We start from the raw sequence: 20,837 nt of genomic DNA on the forward strand, positions 1-20,837 counted from the left end.
TGGGGATTGTTTCATTCTTTCTATTTATATCTTCAGAGCCTAGTACCTGGCACCTAGTATATGCTTTTTTTTTTTAATTTTTTTAATTTTTTAGTGAGGCAATTGGGGTTAAGTGACTTGCCCAGGGTCACACAGCTAGTAAGTGTTAAGTGTCTGAGGCCGGATTTGAACTCAGTTACTCCTGACTCCAGGGCCGGTGCTCTATCCACTGCGCCACTTAGCTGCCCCTAGTATATGCTTTTAAGAAGATCAAGATCAACAAGCATTTATTTATATTAATGCTTATTAAATTGTACTAAATGTTTATTGATGTAATGCTTTTTAAATCAAATTCAGAGACTTTAAAAATGTTTTAGGGTGTTTTTTGCTTTGTTTTTCCAAAGAAACTTAAGCTATGTGCATACATAATCACATCAATGGCAGTTAAGACCGAGATGAGAAAATCTCTCATTTTGATGTCCTTTGGAAGATGGGTTTGGGGGTACTTAGGTGACACAGTGGATAGGCCACTGGCCCTGGAGTCAGGAAGACATGAGTTCAAATGTGACCACAGACACTTACTAGCTGTGTGTCCCTGGGCAAGGCACTCGACCCCAGTTGTGCCAAAAACAAACAACCTCCCCACACACACACACACACACCCCCTCCAAAAAAGTGATGGGGATAAATTATAATTTTAGAGACATGGTTAATGTTGGCAAATACTCCTTCACTTGCTGCTCTGTCTGAAACCATTTATAACTTATAAAGCTGCCCTTCTCTACATGTCATGATGGTTGCTGAGCAGGAAAAGACTCAATAAAGCTCTGCTACAAAGGACACTAGACAGCAGGACCCTTAACATCATAGAATTCTTTTGGATTTTTTAGCTGAAAGATACTTATCATAGTCCCTTCATCTTATAGATGAAGGAACTGAGCTTTGAAGGTCAAGAATTGACCCGGTTATGCCACTTGTGAAACTGGAGCTAGGACTTAAGTTACCTTGCTTTGGGCCACTGAGTATTTGTTTGGGGTTTTTTCCCCTTGAAGCCAGTTGAAGACCTAAATTAAGATATTTCAGGCTTCCAACATTTTTCTGGGTACGAAACTTTTACTTACACAGGCATTCCTATTCAAGAGTCTCAGTTAACCAGAAGGAGACTGCTTTTGTCAGGCATTGGTACATTCATAACTGCTTGTTGACTTTATTGTTATTGCTGAAATGACACTATACCTCTTGTTTCCCCTTATTCCTAGAGCATTTGGGCTGGAGTCCTCAGTGCTTCTCCTAGCACCTTCTCCTTCAGTCTATTTAAGACTGACCTTAGGAGGCAGCAGTGAGAGCTGTATCAAAGGTTTTTCTTTCTGTTGCAACCCTTGCTATTTATTTACTTTTACCAAAGATTTTTGTGTGGTCGGCTTTTCTTTTCCTACTAACAGGAATATAGAAATGTTGGGAGCAGCCTATTTTTATTGTTAATTGATTGTGCATGGTTTTCAATTCAGGATTTGATTGAAGAGTGCTATGACTTTGTAGCCCCTTCCTTTATATCTTTAATGGAAGGGATCCCTCATTCCCTCATAACATCCTAAATCCCTGGGGTCTTCTTTCTATCGGGAATGTTCCCTGAGCCATCTGGCCTTTTCTATTATCTCCTGTATTGACTTTCCTGGACTCCCTCCATCTTAAGAGAGACCATCAAGGGATAAGACTTGGGGCAGGAAAGAGATGATTTTTTTCCCCCTTGTGTAGGCAGTCTGCATAACAGTACCTGAGTTTTCTGTATAACGATTCCTGTTCTTACTAGGAAGAAAAATAAAAGATAATTACAATGTTACACAGAACCTAAGGCAAATGGCATGACCATCAAATTGTTTGTCAGTGTTGAAGTCAGAAATAAAGCAGTTCCAAGTCTCTACACTTTATCAAATGAGAGACCTGCTTATTTATGCAGTGTGTGTGTGTGTGTGTGTGTGTGTGTGTGTGTGTGCGCATGTGCGCACACGCGCGCACAAGGAAAATTTATCTTTCAATGGTAGGTTCGGCATCTTTTATTTAACTGAATCAGACAGCCTCATATCTGTCCTTCAGACATTTCTTTGGGGCATTTTTCTAGAGGTGGGCAAAAGGAGAATCTCCAAGGGGACTTGTTTCTATAATGTCACTTCCCCCAAAGCCAAAATCCTTGCTTGTCACCATTGCTTTTGTGAACTGAGAAGCATGATTCACCAATCAACTTAAGGCCCTAATTAGTGGCCCTTAGGGTTGTGAATGATATAAAACTCGTGGCTGTGACAGCCAGTAGGCTTGCTATTTTGATCAGCAGCTAAAGCAGGGGTTCTTAACCTTCTTTGTGTCAGAGACCCCCTTGGTAGTCTGGTAAAAACCTTTGGACCTCTTCTCACAATGATCTTTTTAAATGCATGAAAAATAGAAAATTACAAAGAAAATCAATTCTGTTGAAATATAATTTCAATATATTGAGGGGAAAAGAAGTTCATGGACTCTAGGTTAAGAACCCTTGATCTCAAGTATCACATGAAACATCAGCTGTTTCACTAAACTTGGTAGTAATGACCTTGGTTATTTTCAGAAGGCAACTTTACAACTGCAAGGTATCTTTCTGGTTTTCTAGACCACCATTCCAGATAAAAATGCATGTTTTGCAGTTGCAAAACTCTGAATAGTATACAGCTAATGTGTTTGCTCTCAGCTTTAATGTTTTGTTTGTTTTTTCTTCCCCTTCCTCTCCTCACAGAACTTGGGAAACTGTGAAACGTACTACTAGGAAAAAAGGACTTTCTGCTGATGGTATGAATATAAATCTCTATCTGACTATTCTTCAAACTCTTTGAGTGCCTCTTCTCCTTCCTGCCCACAGTGTGAATACCTCCAGCCTATCCTAGACTTGCTTCTCTTTTTTTCTGCCTGTATCCTATCTCTTTCCAGTCTTATCTGTTTTCATGACTGCAATCATCATTTCTTTGAATAGGATTTCTAAATCTACATATGTAGCTCCAATCTATTCCTTTGTATCCAACTGTTATCTTTTGGATGCTTCAAACCACACATGTCCAAAACAGAACTTGATCTTCCCTCCAGAACTTGCCCTTCCATCTAACTATACCATTTCTGGTGATGACTTTACCTTTTTTCAATTCATGTCCTTAATTTAATTTTTACTTTTAAATAAGGACTTCCCATTCCCCAGTTGAGAAATGGTCAAAGGATATGAACAGGCAGTTTTCTGATGAAGAAACCAAAGCTATCTATTCCCATATGAAAAAATGCTCTAAATCTCTAATGATTAGAGAGATGCAAATTAAAACAACTCTGAGGTACCACCTGACACCTATCAGATTGGCTAAAATGACAAAAAAAGAAGATAATAAATGTTGGAGAAGCTGTGGGAAAATTGGAACACTAATTCATTGTTGGTGGAGCTGTGAACTGATCCAACCATTCTGGAGAGCAATTTGGAATTATGCCCAAAGGGCGATAAAGCTGTGCATACCCTTTGACCCAGCAATTCCACTTTTAGGTCTTTTTCCCAAAGAAATCATGGAAGGGGGAAAGGGACCCACATGTACAAAAATATTTATAGCTGCTCTTTACGTGGTAGCAAGGAATTGGAAGTTGAGGGGGTGCCCATCAATTGGGGAATGGCTGGACAAGTTGTGGTATATGAATACAATGGAATACTATAGTTCTGTAAGAAATGATGAGCAGGAGGAGTTCAGAGAAACCTGGAGGGTCTTGGGTGAGCTGATGATGAGTGAGATGAGTAGAACCAGAAGAACATTGTACACAGTATCATCAACATTGAGTGTTGACCTACTGTGATGGACTATATTCTTCTCACCAATGCAATGGTACAGAAGAGTTCCAGGGAACTCATGATAGAAGAGGATCTCCAAATCCAAGGAAAAAAAAAAAAACTGTGGAGTATAGATGCTGATTGAACCATATTATTTCTTTTGTTTTGGGTGCTGTTGTTTTGTTTGTTTTTTTCTATTTTGAGGTTTTGCATCACTGCCCTGATTTTTTCTCTTATAACAGGATTAATGCAGAAATAGAATTAATGTTATTATGGATATATGTGTGTGTGTGTGTGTATATAGATATAGATATAGATATATGTATATGTATATAGATATATAGATATAACCTATATCAGATTACCTGCTGTCTAGGGGAGGGGGAAGGGAGGGGAGGGAGGGAGAAAAAATCTGAAATTGTAAAGCTTGTATAAACAAAAGTTGAGAACTATCTTTACATGTAACGGAAAAAATAAAATACCTTATATGTTAAAAAAAAAATAAGGACTTCCTAGAAAAGCCAATCAAACGATTGATAATTGAGTAAAACTGAGCAAATAGCTGCAAAAAAGAAGGCAATACATTGAACAAATACTAAGGCAGGAAATACATTTATCTTGAAAATCCCCAGAAAGGGAAAAGTTCTACCACCTGTCCCAGACACCCCTGAAATGTCCCAAGAGTGGTTTAGAAGAGCAGTAAAAGAATATGTAAAGCAAAAATTAAAACTTTTAAATGTTAATAAGAGAATAGAAAATTTAGAACACATAATGGAAAAAGTAGATTCTTTGAATGTGACAGATGAATATAAAAAGGCAATTAGGGAGAGAAATCAAGTAAATAAAATCAAGAGGCAAGAAGATTGGAAGAACATGATATGAGAGCTTTACAGATCAAGGAAATTGAGTTGGAAGATGGATTGGTTTTTTGTTTGGGGTTTTTTTTTGGTGAGGCAATTGGGATTAAGTGACTTGCCCAGGGTCATACAGCTAGTAATAGGCCAGTGCTCTATCCACTGTGCCACCTAGCTGCCCCCTGGAGGATGGATTGTTAAGAGGTTTTATGGGAATTCTAGTTCTTTCAGAGACAGAGAAAACCTAAATATTATATTTCAGGAAAATTGCCTAGAAGTAATAGGAACAGAGGGCAAAAGTCCAATTGAATCCACAGAATAATAACATGAAATTCAGCTTAATTTAACAAGAAAAATTGTGGCTAAACTGTAGGACAGAGTAAAAAAACAAACAAACAAATATTACAGTCAGCCAGAAGAAAACTATTTGTAAATTAAATTGAAGTGGTGTTAAGATTGTTCCTAGATAAGGAAAAATAAAAAGAAAGTATGTCATAGAACATTCTTTAAAATAAATTACCAGGATATAAGAGCTAATGAATGAATGAATGAAGTGAAAACATTTATTGACAAGATTCAGGGGTGTCAAAAGACTCAGAAGAAAAGGAGGAAAAAACTGAATTAACAATTCTTTCCTTAAAAGCCACTTTAGTGATTTCTTTTGAGATATATAGGCCTGGTGCCAAAACAAAGCAAGAATATTTACTTAACCAGTTGTACAAATTAAAGGTGGTATAAAAATTATATGTAATTTATTTCATAGGCACTTCTCCTTTTTGTTTCCCGGTGGTAGGTGTGGCAATTATCCCCGTATTACAAAGAACTCTTCATTATGAATGCATTGTCCTGGTGAAGCAGTTCAGACCCCCAATGGGAGGCTACTGCTTAGAGTTCCCTGCAGGTGAGTTAACAGAAGAAAAGGATTTTATTATTGCTTCACAAGAACTAATCAGCTAATTATAAGAAAAGCCTCTTTATTGGCCTCATTGTGGCATAAGCAGAATAGTTATGTCCAGGCAAGTGGGAAGCAGAACCACACTGCCACCTACGGGAAGGTACTTGAGTGCTTTCAGCCCATAAGGCATGTGATTCCTGCCTGCTTTTCAGGTAATCTTCTTCCTCACAACAACCCCATTTGATACATCCTTTCTGGCCTATTACTATTCTCCTTCACCACGTGTTTTTTTTGCCTTCCATGAAGCCTGTTTTAAGTCTTTCCTTCTCTCTACTCTGGCATACATTGTAGCATCCAGACAACTCATTCCAAGTTCTAGAATATCAATGAAGAAAAGATACTTCACGTCTATCAACTCCTCGTAGAAAAGTAGCATTATTGGCTTTTCATTTCAGCTTGTTTAATAAATTCTTTTAATGTACTTTATTCTCTTATAAAGATCTTTAGTTTTTGGGTTTTGGTGAGGCAATTGGGGTTAAGTGACTTGCCCAGGGTCACACAGCTAGTAAGTGTTAAGTGTCTGAGGCCGGATTTGAACTTGGGTCCTCCTGACTCCAAGGCTGGTACTCTATCCACAGCACCACCTAGCTGCCTATCTTTAATTTTTTATCTCACTTATCAGATGAGGAAGAGTATTAACCGTAGCAAAATAATAATTTGTTATTTGTTTCTTGGTCCCCTTCTGATCTTTTTATCCTATTATATCTCATCAGATTTTGTTCCTGTTTTCTTTATCTATAATTTTTTGTCTTCTAAATTTTCCTTTCTTCCCTCTGTATCACTCCACTTAGGACTTTTCGTATTCATTTGCATCCACCATTGTTATTCCTTTTGATATATTAATAACATCTCAATTTATGCAACTATTCCCATTTGTTGAACAGATGAGTTGTTTCCAGTTTAATATAGAGCTCCAAACATTTGTAGTTGCTCTATACAATAACTTCTTGCTTTTTCTTTTTGTTTCCCCATTTGATAATACTGATTTGTTATAGTTGTAATAGTGAGATTCCTGGGTCAAAAGGAAAGATTAATTGGGTTTTTTACTCTTGTTTTGTTGCCAAATTGTTTTCCAGAAGGTCCATTCATAGCCCCACCAGCAGTGTGTGTTATTGTGCCTGTTTCCCCTTAAGCAATCAGTTTTATAATTTATTCTTTTTGCCAGTCTGAGGACTATAAAGGAGGTGGTGCCTTAGACTTTTAATTTGCATTTCTCTGATTAGAAAGTGAGCAGTTCTTCAGGGTGTTGACAACTTATGTTTCTTCTTTTGAAAACTGCTCATTTTTGTCTTTTGGTTATTTCTTTATGGGAATAATACATATAACACATGTAAATTTGTTTGAAGGTTATCTGTCTCCATCACATTCTCTCTTCAATAGAACCTGAGCTCTGAGGCTAAACATTGTTTTGGGATTTGTTTTTTTGTTTGTTTTTCTTTCGTCTCTATTTCCCCAGCACCTAAAATAGTGTATTCCACTTAAGGAAAACATTAAATTTGTTTGGTTTTTGGGGTGTTTTTGTTTTTGTTTTGCAGGCAATGGGGGTTAAGTGACTTGCCCAGGGTCACACAGCTAGGAAGTGTCAAGTGTCTGAGGCCGGATTTGAACTCAAGTACTCCTGAATTCAGGGCCGGTGCTTTAACCACTTCGCCATCTAGCTACCCCAAGAAAACATTAAATTTAATTGAATCATGCTTCAGAAACTGGGGACATCAAAGATCAGCTGAACATGATTCCTCCTATGCTGTTGCTTTTGCTTGCTCTAGTCCCCATTTTTTCTTCTATTTAGTGCAGATTTTTTCATGCGCTGTTAGTATGAGTGAGGAGTGTATAAATTCAGGCTCTATCCATTCTGTAGTTCCCACTCGGTCCCAGATGTCTCCTGATGCTTTTATTCCAAACCCAATTCCCTTCCTTCACATCCCACAATAATGTTCTTATGTCCACCAACCCTCAGCTCACTATCTTCTCTTCTCCCTCACAGGTGGCAGCCATATTGGCTCTTCCATAGGATCCCTCACCATATCCCTGTGAGGGAGAAGGGCAGGACAGGTAGTACAGTCTGTTTTGCAGATGAGGAAACAGTTCACAACATATCTGTGCTTAAGGTAAAATAGTCAGAGGCAGCAAGAGTGGAACGTACACCTCCTAATTACCAGCTCAGTGACCTTGCCAGTAGGCTTTACTGACTCCATGTGGTATATTACCATTCAGGAGAAAGAGCCAATTTGAATGAACAGATGACATCTGTAGAAAACTTAGTCAAACTATATTTTTTTTCTTTCTCTTTCTATCAAAGGATTACACCCTAGTGGGTCTTATGTAAAGACTGTTCTCCCCCCCCCACCCCCCAAAAAAATCCCCATACCAAAGACTACATGAGAAGGATCACTCTCTCCTAGAAGCTGAAATGTTATATGAACAACAAACATTTGATTGACAGGTCTCATAGACGACAACGAAAGCCCAGAGACAGCTGCTCTTCGAGAGCTTGAGGAAGAAACTGGTTACAAAGGTGATGTTGCTGAATGTTCTCCAGGTTTGTATTATTATCGATGAAATGTTTAGGGACAGGTTTGGTGGTTTTTTTAAACCTAGTCAAAATCTAACTCTAAACTCTATTGATACTTTTTAAAATAAGAATTCAAATGCATTTCAAATAGAAAAACTCATTTTTTTTTTTTTTTGTTTTTTTTGTTTTTTTGTTTTTTTGGTGGGGCAATGGGGGTTAAGTGACTTGCCCAGGGTCACACAGCTAGTAATTGTCAAGTGTCTGAGGCCGGATTTGAACTCAGGTACTCCTGAATCCAGGGCCGGTGCTTATCCACTGCGCCACCTAGCCGCCCCCGAAAAACTCATTTTTAAAGAGATTCTTAGAATAAATGAGTTGCTTTCTCTAAAAAAAGTTTAACTAGGAGGATATATAAGTATATCTAAACAAGTAGGCAGCCTTGGACGTTGGGGAACAGCTACAACACTGAGCAAACCAGACTTAAAAATTGACTGGAGACTTTTCCATTCCCTTTGGCCATTCTGATGATCTGTGCAGTTTAAGTTTACCTTCCCAGTGGTTCTTCACTGAGCCCTGCCAACATACTCCGCTTTCAGGAGTGGGATTTTCCTAGACTGTTGCTGTTTGTTTTTGTTCCCTAATGAGAGATAGGATTGAGGTAGATAAACCCAAGGATTTTGTTGCCTCATGATTTCAGCCAGTCTTTCCCTTCTTATCCTTATTTAAAGTCACCAACCCCAATTCTACTGAAGCAAATTTTATACCCTGACCATACTTTAATGTGAGTTTCTATAGCTACTTCATAGTCTTACAAGCATGCACTGTGAGTGTACATAAAAATATTGTATGACAAATGCCCATCCACACTGTTCACTAAAGGCTACAAGAAGACAATTTCCTTCATTTCACTACAATTACATGGCAAAAATTATTACTATTTACTATCAGCAAAGTGACTTTCCAGAGTTGCTTATAACACTAGTGAAAAATTGTTTCGAGGGTTTTGTCCCTACTAGAATTTTAGGTAAGGGAGACATTTGACTTTTATACTTGAGGAGGATGAGGATGATGTAGTAACCCATTTTCTCTTCCTCCTTAGCTGTATGCATGGACCCAGGTTTGTCAAATTGTACCACACATATAGTGACTGTGATGATTAATGGAGATGATGCTGAAAATGTGAGACCTAAACCAAAGCTTGGTGAGTTTATATTCACCCTTCTTTAAAGTGATGGGTAGAACAGTACTAAATTCTGCAATATGCCAGCTACTTCAAACCAGTTAAAAGAATAAAATCTTGCATAGCTACTTTATTAGACTTCTGACAACTTTCCTAATTCAGTATATTTATTGTTTACGGTTGTTTAATTGTTCTCTGACCAACTTAAATTTTGTGTAGAGTTTCATATAATATGTACAAAATTTCTATAAAGAATAAGATCCAGTTTAGTCACAGGACATGTGGGGGTTACAAATACTTAGAAATGTTTTTCTAGTTTAGCCACTTAACCTGATTTAGTTATATATGTTGTAAGATACTGTAATGGTTTTCTTAAATCTGTATAAAGAGCTACACTTCTGTTTTCTCTGACAGTATTCTGACATTGGTATTCACTAGGAGGTTATGAAATTCTTTGCTTTGCAATTCTCTTTTCTAGAAAAGATTTTTTTTTTTTGCCATTTCATAACTAAATATTATGGTCTCTTGGAGTTCATTACCTTAAAAGTACATATGTATTTACCATGCTTCAAGCTCATGTACTTGATATTTCAACCTCTCTAGTTCAGTTTTAGTAGCAGCATTTCAGGGACCATGATTTTGGCTAAAAATGTTAATGGTCCTTTAACTGTTTTTGTAAAGGCACATTAAAGAAAACACTCTAAGTTATTTAGGAGCATATGATAGTGAGATACTATCATAGATACATAGAGACCCTTGTCATATTTCCTTTTTTTTTTTTGCACATTGTTCTGCCAAATCATATTGCAATGTGTTACTACTAGTTTTTATTAAACTTTTTAAATCTTCTGGTTTTTGTTTGTTTTTTTTTCAGGAGATGGAGGTATGTTACTCCCAGTGACTGTTCTATGGCTAAGTATTTTTATTACAGATATTCTAGTTGGCTAACAGGCATAATTGTTGCTGTTATCTTTTGACCTTTGTATGTGTGTGTGTGTGTTTTTTTTTAAGAATTTGTGGAAGTAGTTTCTTTACCAAAGAATGATCTGCTGAAGAGAATTGATGGTAAGAGAGTCTTGCTTCCAAATAACTGTGCCTGTATCTCTAGATTGTACTGCTTCTCCTCCCTCATACCTGGGTCTACTGAACATAATTCTCAAAACTCCTTTGTATAGCCTCCTTCAAATCTAATATCTAGAAATCTGATCATTGCACTCAAGCAACATTGCTTGTTTTCCTTTACATTGGGTGCTATAATTACATATTCTTTTTCTTTTTTGGAAAAAAAAAAAACTTTAGTCTGAATTCCCACTGACAGAGACACCCTGTGTTGTACACATGTTGATTTTTTTTTTTTTTTTTTTTAGTGAGGCAATTGGGGTTAAGTGACTTGCTCAGGGTCACACAGCCAGCAAGTGTTAAGTGTCTGAGGCCAGATTTGAACTCAGGTACTCCTGACTCCAGGGCCGGTGCTCTATCCACTTCGACATCTAGCTGCCCCCCACATGTCGATTTTTATTGTCAGCCATATTAGAAGGGACTATGTTACCACTTCCATTCCCAGGTGGATGGTCAGTCTTGGTTCTTTGTTTATCAAATCAGAGGACTTTTTCTTTCTTTTTCAAAAGAAAAACCTTAGAGCACAGTACAGTGCTGGGGGTGATAGAATTTTTAGGCAGATCTGGGTTCAAATCACACCTTTGCCACTGTGATCTCAGGCAAGTCATTCAGCCCCTCTGAGCCTTAATTTCCTCATCTGGAAAATGAGAAAGTGAGACTAGATGACTTCTAAGGCTCTTCTCAGCTCTAAATTTATTATCATATTAAATTTGTTTTGTTGAATCACATGATATATAGATGGATACTTTTCCTTTTCAAAGATGAGGACATCAGCCTTTTTAAAGTATTTTATTGGGTGGGGGGCAGTGAGGGTTAAGTAACTTGCCCAGGGTCATCAGCTTTTTTAAAGGTGAAATGCTCCTTTTTTTTACATAATGACAACCTATGCCTTGAAGTGTTCTTATGTTATTCTTTAAATTTGTTCTGCATTTCCTGGTGTTTGGGTTTTGTTTTTTGGGTTTTTGTTTTTGTTTTTTAAGAAAAACAATAAAGGGGGGGATAATTGTGACATTATTAACAAAGACTTTCCATTTCTCTACTTTTAAAAAACTTTAACTGACCCCTGAGCAGCTACGAATGGTTTCAAACTCTTCTAGTCAGGGTTAAATTAAAGCAGTGAGGCTGAAGAATTCAGACACATGGCCAGCTGTATATTTGGAGTGAAGAAAGTTGCCCACAGTAAAAGGACTGAGTGGAGCCAGAGCACCACCCTCATCATTCTTCCACTATCCATGTTGCTGTTTCTCTTTTTCTCAGTCCAGTGCTTTCCCTTTTTGAATTATTTACTGCTTATTCTGCACAAAGCTTGCTTTGTTTATCTTTATTTGCATGTTGTCTCCCCAATTAGATTATGAACTCGGGGGTAGGGACTGTCTTTTGCCTCTTTTTTCTGTGCTTAGCACAGTGCCTGGCACATAGTAGGTGCTTCATAAATGGTGAATTACTCTTAAGATTATATTGACTGTAGAGGCAGCTAGGTGGCACAGTAGATAGAGCACGGGCCCTGGAGTCAGGAGTACCTGAGTTCAAATCCGGCCTCAGACACTTAACACTTAATAGTTGTGTGACCCTGGGTCACTGCCTCACAAAAAAAAAGATTATATTGACTGTCTCATAAAAATCAACAGAATCCTCCTCCATATGTACAGTTAGTTGTACTAGAAGGTCACAGAGGACCCTTCCAATTCTGCAATTCTATTGTTCAACCATTTTTTTAAAGCCCTCAGTTCTATTTCTGAACGATTTAATAAAGATTTGAGAAAAATATTTTATTTCAAGAAAGTCAAGCAAGTAAACTGAGCATTCATGACTCCTACCTTTTCATGGGTTTAAAGAACCCCTTTGTTAAAATTTGCTAGTAAACATGTTAGTTTTTTTCCTATTCTTTACATGGTTTTGTCTCAGGTTTGTTACCATTACAAAACCTCTGCCTTTTAAGGTAAACATTCTTCAAGGCCATCTTTTCCATTTCTAATTGATTCTTATATTTACAATTAAATCTGGAGGTCCAGAATGCTTGAATATTCACACATAAAAAGGCCTCCTGCCATATGTGAAAGGGCAGGTCCTTTTCCAGAGCAATTTATGGCTAGGACCCTTATGTAAAAAACAAAAAGGGAGAGCATTAATTCATTCAACCTGTTCTTGAGCAGGAAGTTGAGGAAATGCAGCCTACATAAAAGGTGACCATCCTCATAAAACAATCCTCCCTAACCATTGCCTTAATGTAGTAAGACTCCAAGACCTCATACTTCTGTGAGTAGATTTAAGTAAATCCTGTCCCATCTAGCAGTTTATTAATTAGTATTTTTTTAAAAGTAATTTTGCAGGGAAAGACATTGCTAAATTAGATATTATACCATCTCAATGTTTGATCTATTCAGAATCATTCAACTCAACAAACATTATTCAGATTCCTACTGTGTGCAAAGCACCAAGGATACAAGAACAAAAATGAAGCAGCCTCTCACCTCTAAGACCCTGCATGCTTTCTTGTGTACATAGATGAAAAAAGACAAAGTAATTTGATAGGGAAGGAGTGATCAGGGATCAGGAAAGACTTCACTTAGGAGATGGCTAGAGATTACTTTTCCTAGCATGGAAACTAGCCTGATGGAACATGGGGAAGAGCTAGGCTCTACAAGATGGGGAATAATAATTAAATAAGTCTGGAAAGGTAGATGGGAGCCAGATTGGGAAGGCTTCTAAATTCCAGGCTATTCTAAAGCAATAGTGAGCCACTATTATATATTATATATTATATAGTAACAAGTTCAGTCCTGTGTCTTATTAATTTGGCAGCTGTATAGAGGAAGGAATTGAAGGAAAGAGACTAAAAGCAGGAAAACCAACTAGTGGCTTTTGCAGTAAGACCAAGAGGGAGGTGATGAGGGCCCAAAGTAGAATGATGGTCATGTAAGTCCACTGCAGTGTCTGAGGGCTAATATGCCAAGGTTATAGGGGATTTAGCTTCTTTTAAAGGTTTTGTATTTTAACCAAGGCAAACAGTTACCATCAGACTTGATGTATCCTTTTAACCTTTGAAGAATCTGTATTCTTCCTATCCTTGATTGTGTAGTCACTTAAAACACCCTCCGTGTTTGGTATTCCCTTTTCTATAGTCTCAAGAATGGTAATATGATGGGGTGGGACAATTGTCTGTCTGTATTCTTACTAGCTTTATTTGCCTCCTCTAGACTTGGTAGCTGATGAACATCTCAAGGTGGATGCCAGAGTCTATTCTTATGCTTTGGCACTGAAACATGCCAATGCAAAACCCTTTGAAGTGCCATTCCTGAAATTCTGAAACTGACCAAGACTCACCTCTTGTTTTTGTAAACTAGGCCAATCTCTCACAGTTTGGACTTTGTATTCATATAGTTAATGTAGGTTTTGAATTAGCTTTTTCATAAAATAAAGGCAATATAGAATATACACAGTGTTGATGGAATTGTATTATCGATGAAGTATAACCTGATGTTTTGAACTCTATATTAAGCTAACTCTGAATTATTCAATAAGGAGTACACAAATATAGAAATCTAAAAGCCATTCATAGTCAACTAGTTTTGAATAAACCTCCTTTGTCATGTCTAAATCCACATAGCTTATAGTTGTAAAAACACTACATGGAAAAAAAAATTACTGTGGAATACAGAGCCTATAGAGAAGTGGAAGTTTCCACATGAAAACAGACCTTCAAAAGAGAGATGACATTTCCCGTCCTCTCCCCCACAACACAATTTTTCTAGTCCAAGAAACTTCTTGTTCTCAGTAAACATAATTGAATCTTAAAGTGTCATATGTATAAGTTTAAAGCTAGTTATGAGTTCTTTTTAAAATTGGTGTTTGGAATACTATCTCCATTTACCAGACTACTTGATTACCCAACTACTCCTCCCTCTGTATGCAGATAAATTTGATACATTTAGATTCTGGAAAGCAGAATATTTGACACTATTCAATTCTGATCCTCTTTTAATTCGGGCCTTACTGCTGACAACTTGTTGTTTGTCCTTTGTTCTCAAAGAGGAAGATTAACGTCACTGAGGGGTGATGTCTTGACTTGGCTCAAATTGGAGTGAGGCAGAGAGGCACAAAGTCATCAGCTTCGATTTCTCCTCCAGAGTCATGGAAGTCCAGTGACAAGACAAAGATTAAGATGACTGGCAATGGCCAGGTTGCAGTAGATGACCTTGGCCTTTCTAAATTAAGGTTTTTCTGGGGCCTCGGTTTGTCAGGCCATACCATTCAATGACTAATGGCTAGGTAAGAATCAAGACAAAACATGGCCTAATTGACCATCACAAAAATATTAGTCTAGAAGGAAAAGACCTTCAAAGTTTCTGGCCAGAAGAGAAAACAATTGCTATTTGTGCTCATTATAAGCCACCTCTATAGAGAACCATCAACTATGGATGTGAGCTGTGACCCAGAACAGGTTTAGTTACACAGAGGATACTGCCTTCCCACAAGGGTTAGCAAAGAGCTGGAATGGAAAGAATTCAGGCAACTTTTTTTGGGGGGAAGCAATAGTATTATTTTCATTTGATAAACCTTTCCTATAGCTACCGGACTAGCAAAAAGTGACTACGATAGACCCCAGCAGCCAATTGGCTTCTCTTGGTACCTTTTCTCTCCATGTAAACATTATTTTGTCAGCATGAATGAATAACTTGTATAAATATAAAAGTATAAAAGGTCCCTACATTAATTGTCATATTAGCCATCATTTAGAAAGATTCCTTTCTCCCCCCCCCCCTTGATTACCATCCCCACCCTCTTAGGAACATCAGTCTTTTAACACATTTGGTAGTTCAGTCCTTTAATACCCTTATCATGTTTTCACAATCTTTTAGAGCAGCTTTGGAGACTTGCCTTGAAAATAGATCTACTAGATTTATAATTCATATTTCACCTGTAGAGTTAAATGACTGAGAAAGAGTTGCAGGAATCCCAGTCAAGTGCTGATAGCTGGCCTAGGTGTATAGTGCTCCGTCACATGAGACTAGAGTGCCAGACAAAGTTATCTCCCAAATCAAAATGGGAGCAAGCACCTGAAACCTGATAAAACCTCATGTCCCCCTCTCCCCCTATCCCCTTGTATTCTGCCTGTTTTCTCAGGACCTCAGAGATTATTCGATGTTGATGAACCAAAGTTGTGCCCCTAGGGCACAAGGAGATTCAAGGAGCTGTTTTCTTGGGCCTTGGATAAGGAAGACCTTGGGAAGATTCCCATTCCCAAAGTATCTTTTGAAGCAACAAATAGGTTAGAGGTATTACAGCAGCCAACCTGGGGTCCGGTTGGACATCACACAATCTACTTATTGATAATCAAATAGTCAACATTTAACTTTTTCTCCCTGCTCTGACCAAATTTCATAATTTTTCCTGGTTTGATGACAAACTAGCCTTTGATGGAACTAAAGATGGCCAGTTCTACTAAATTTTAAAGTAAAATTAATAAGTGGAAATGTGCTTTTTTAAGATCTATATCCTGTTTCTAGTATTTGGCTTATACTGGCTTACATAAATGAGACTGACTTTGGGAAGGGCAGTTAGAACAATGACACTTGGAAAGGTTATCAAGAATCAATCCCCTGTAAGATGGTGATTGACACTTTTCATGGGAATTTATTTTTAGTAAGCATTTATTAAGCTATGTGTTAAAACACTGGGAATAATAATAATAAAGAAATGACACAATCCCTGCCACCAAGGAGCTTACAGTCCAGGGCAGAGAGGGGATGCAGCACGAACCCAGATGATGGCATGGGAAGGGATGGAGGCAAAGGAGATAAATATATCAAGTACCCGAGGGGAATATGAGGAGGAAGAAAACACTGACTTGGGAGGGCTAGGAAAATCTTCCCAGAGCAGGTGGCCTATAAAAGCCCATGTATCATAAAAGAATGAGAGTAGTTGTAGCTCCTATCTTGTATGAGCCCTCTGTGATTCTTTAGCCCACCTCATCCGTATGGCATATCTATTTCACAACCAAATCTCTGCTTAAATGCTGGTGATGTTAGCTATCCAGAGATGATATTTTGTTAGCATTAGCAAAAGCAACAGAAAAGGGGAACAGCTTGCCTTGAAGTTCACACAAGCTGCTCTTGCCTTTATTGGGACTCATGGGCAGAGAACCAACCCTTCCTCTATGTACAATAAAGTTTTTTTTTTTATCTCTAATGTTCTCTGACGACTTTAGTTGCTGCCCCCAGAGACAGAAAAAGAGCTGCTAAGTTGTAACCAGTGCTACACAAATTTTCCATCATTAATGAATAAACAAGTGGCATGGGGCATCTAGGTGGCGCAGTGGATAGAGCACCAGCCCTGGAGTCAGGAGTACCTGAGTTCAAATCTAACCTCAGACACTTAACACTTACTAGCTGTGTGACCCTGGGCAAGTCACTTAACCCCAATTGCCTCACTAAAAAAAAAAAAACAAAAACAAGAAGTGGCCACCATCCTTGCCCCCACCCCCAGCAACCTGCTTAAACTAGACAGGAGCAGATCATAGTATTGATCTAGAAGATAGCTTTCGTCTAGTCCATCTACACATTCAACAAATAGGGACCACTATCTGTATATTTGATATTTCCAAGTGGCCTTCCCATTGTTCTTCGAATCTACTATCAAAAACAACTCTATTCTGCAACACATACCAAAGTAAATCAGCACCTCTTAATTTCTCCATTCTACCAATCTCTTCAGTCTCTTCACTTCTGATCAATTGCTAAACTCTGTCCATTCTCTATAATCCATTACTATTGCTACCACCCCACTTCATACCATCTTTACCTCCCCTTGTGGATTACTGCAATAGTCCTCTGGTTTCTCTCCTCTCTTCCTTCTCTGTTTTGCATAACACCAGTAGATGAACTTTCCTGAAGATTCATCTTTCTCTACTCAAAAAATTCCAATGGCTTCCCATTGCTTTGAATATATTCTAAAATGATTTTAAAGCCCTATATGATGTTCATCTTTTCAGTATTATCTCTTACAACTCTCGTACATGTAACTTCTATTCCAAATTGTATTGCCATCTTCCTAAAAAATAAAATCATGAAACTATGTGAGTGGTCTACTACAAATACATATTACATATAGAAACTGCCCTCTCATGATGCTTCAAGGCAATCCTTTTACACCTCTGTGATTAACTACACTAACCACAGCAATTCCTTAAAGCCTTTTTATCCCTCAAACTTTCCATGGCTACCCCTCTCCCTACCCTCTTATAGAGAACCTTATTTTAGTGAGAAAAATTGAAGCCATTCACCAAGAACTCCTCCCTTCATTATATCACATCACCCAGATGCCTTTTGCCACTGTCTCCTTCATCCCTGTCTCACATGAAGTGAGTGGCCTTTCTTACCAAGGCATACCCTCTTCATGAGCAAGTGATCACATTCCACCCCTTCTTCTCCAGTAGATTGCCCCACCTTTCATTCCCACTTAACTTCAGTCTCTTCCCGTCTACAAGACTGTTTCTCTGCTATTTACAAAATGTCCCTGTCTCTGCATCTTCAAAAAACCATCAATTGATCCATTCTTCTACCTAGTATCCCATATCTCATCTCCTTTTTGTGGCTAACCTTAACAGTCTGTCTACAATAGGTGCCTCCATTTCTTTCCTTTCAATCTTTTTTTTAAACTCGATAGTCTGGTTTCTAACTTCATTATCCATGGAAACTGCTCTCTCCAAAGTTATAGTGATCTCTTAATTGCTAAATCTATGACCTTTTGTGTTTTGTGTTTTGGTTTTTTTTTGGTTGGTTGGTTGGTTTTTGGTTTTGGTTTTGGTGAGGCAATTGGGGTTAAGTGACTTGGTCAGGGTCACACAGCTAGTAAGTGTCAAGGGTCTGAGGCCATATTTTGAACTCAGGTCCTCCTGAATCCAGGGTCGGTGCTCTATCCACTGCACCACCTAGCTGCCCCTATGACCTTTTTAAAATTCTCCATTCCCTCTGGACCTTCCCTCAGCTTTTGACACTTTAATGGCCCTCTTCTCTCTAGAATTCTGTGACACTACTCTCTCCTGGTTTTCCTCCTAGGTATCTGATTTCTTCTTTGTCTCATTTACTGGGTTTTCATCCAGGTCACATCTACTGGTTGTGGGTGGCCTATAGAATTCTGTCCTGGACCCTTTTCTCCTATATTGTTTCTCTTGGCAATCTCAGCCCCCAAGGATCCAATTATCATTTCATTGCAGATGATTCTCGGATCTACTTATCCAGTCTTAACTTCTTCCCTAACCTCCAGACTCACATCTCCAACTGCCTGTTAAGACATCTGAAACTAGATGTCCTATAGACATCTTAAACTCATCTGAACTCATCTTGTCCCCAAAAATTCTTCCCCCTTCTAACTTCCCTATTACTGTCCATCATCCTTACAGTCACCTAGGCTCTTGTAAGGGGCTAAAATTCTAGCTAGTCTGTCTAGAATGTCTAATGAGTGGTCGCCAATAAATTATAAGCTTTAGCAAGAGTTAGACTTTTAAGCTTTATTAAGAATAAGAATTTGGGGGGCAGCTAGGTGGCTCAGTGGATAGAGCACCGGCCCTGGAGTCAGGAAGACCTGAGTTCAAAGCTGGCCTCAGACACTTAACACTTACTAGCTGTGTGACCCTGGGCAAGTCACTTAACCCCAATTGCCTCACTTAAAAAAAAAAAAAAAGAATAAGAATTTGGTGACGAGAGAGAGAAAGGCCTAGATTCAGCTGTCTATCTCAGGGAGCCAATGTCTCCAGCTCCTCTCCCCACGAGGTCCTCCAGAAAGAGACCAAGAGAGCAAGCCTTGCCTCTTTTATAGACAGTACCCATGAGCAAACGTCACTTCCTGACGCCAAGGACCTTGACCACATGGCTTGCCCTCAGAGGCCTTCTCCTCATAGCAGAGCTTTCCTACAGTATCTCTCCAGCAGGTGGCATCATTCCAATCGTTACACTCTAAACTTAGATATCATCTTCGACTCCTCATTGTAACCCACCACATCTAATCTGTTGCCAAGTCCTGTTTACTTTCATCTCACATGTGCCCCTTTCTCACCTCTGATACTGCTCCCCCCCTGGTACAGATAGACCCTCGTTACTTTACACCTGGACTACCGAAATAACCTGCTGCCTCCCTGCTTCAAATGTTTCCTCACTCAGTTCATCCACTCAGCTGTCAAATTAATTTTCATAAAGTATAGATCTGACCATATTACCCGCCTATTGAATAAATTCCAGTGGCTCCCTATCACCCCCAGGATCAAATATAAAATTGTTCATTTAATATCAGAACTCACAACCTGAACCCCCTCCTCCCTTTCCACTCTTCTAACACATTATTCCCTGCCATTTACCTTTTAATCCAGTGACACTGGTCTTGCTGTTTGCACAAGACACTACATGTCTGAACTTTGGGCATTTTCACTGACTGTTCCCTGTCTGGAATACTTTCCCTTCACATCTCTACCTTCTGGCTTTTCTAGTTTCCCTCAAGTCCTAACTAAAATGGCATCTTTTACTAGAACCCTTTCCTGATCCCCCTTCATGCTTGTGTCTTCCCTCTATGAACTATCTCCAATTTATCCTGTATATATCTTGTTTGCATGTAGTAGTTTTCATTTTATCTCCCCCATTAGACTGTGAACTCCTTGAGAGCAAAAATTATCTTTTGCCTTTCTTTGTATCACCAATATTTAGCTCGGTGCCTGGCATGTAATAGGCACTTAATAAATACTTATTGACTATTGAATGATTAACTATGCTTGTCCACTCTTCCCTCCTTAGGTACTCTTCTGCATTACTTCCTATTGAAATTCTACCCATCTTTCTTTGTCCAGCTCAACTGATACTACCTCCTTAAAGCCTCCCCAGGATAGCACCATCCAGAAGTGATTGTTCTCACCTCTGAATTCTCAATGTACTTTGTGCCTCTCATTTAATATTTTTCATATACTTTCTTTCTAATTGGGTTATCTGCGCGTGCTTTGTTTCCTCTACTACATCACAAGATCCTTATTAGTTGGAAATGTCTTACACAACCTTTGCATCCTACTTGGCTCCTAGCACAATGTCGGGCAAATGACAGGCAACCAAATAAATGTATCAGTCATAGAACTTTGTGGTGTTTAATGCCTATTCTGCATAACACCATCCTGTATATGTGGGGAGTGGGAGTTAATATATAAGAAACAAAACACCCTTTTGTAATATGCTACCAATCCAATTGAGGAGACTTGAAAAACATGCAGAATTCTGAAATAATGTTAGAGCTGGAAAAGGAGCTGATATTATTTGCATCAGTCCTTTATTTTGTAATTGAGGAAACAAACCGAGAGGGGAAGTTCTAAGGTGTTTCAAGATGAGGAGGAGTCAGTAGGAGAGCCAGCACTAGAGTTCACATCTAGTGCTCTTCCTACCACT

The 20,837-nt window shown here is 38.5% G+C and overlaps 1 protein-coding gene across 4 annotated transcripts in view; it reads left to right on the plus strand.

Annotated features, from left to right (window-relative positions):
• NUDT5 (nudix hydrolase 5) overlaps positions 1-20,462 on the plus strand; it is a 36,975-nt gene extending 16,513 nt beyond the window's left edge. For 3 of the 4 annotated variants that reach the window (XM_043965247.1, XM_043965250.1, XM_043965249.1), the window contains 7 exons: positions 2,741-2,793; positions 5,447-5,554; positions 8,052-8,147; positions 9,220-9,321; positions 10,175-10,183; positions 10,312-10,365; positions 13,617-13,854. In XM_043965247.1, coding sequence (XP_043821182.1) covers positions 2,741-2,793; positions 5,447-5,554; positions 8,052-8,147; positions 9,220-9,321; positions 10,175-10,183; positions 10,312-10,365; positions 13,617-13,726 — 532 coding nt within the window. In that variant the 3' untranslated portion in view covers positions 13,727-13,854. Of the gene's footprint in view, positions 1-2,740; positions 2,794-5,446; positions 5,555-8,051; positions 8,148-9,219; positions 9,322-10,174; positions 10,184-10,311; positions 10,366-13,616; positions 13,855-20,201 lie in introns of those variants that run through there. The other variant, XM_043965248.1, reaches the window with a different exon arrangement.
• Positions 20,463-20,837: the final 375 nt, after the last annotated feature.

The sequence above is a fragment of the Dromiciops gliroides genome, chromosome 5 (genome assembly GCF_019393635.1).
Source record: "Dromiciops gliroides isolate mDroGli1 chromosome 5, mDroGli1.pri, whole genome shotgun sequence".
NCBI classification, from domain to species: Eukaryota; Metazoa; Chordata; class Mammalia; order Microbiotheria; family Microbiotheriidae; genus Dromiciops; species Dromiciops gliroides.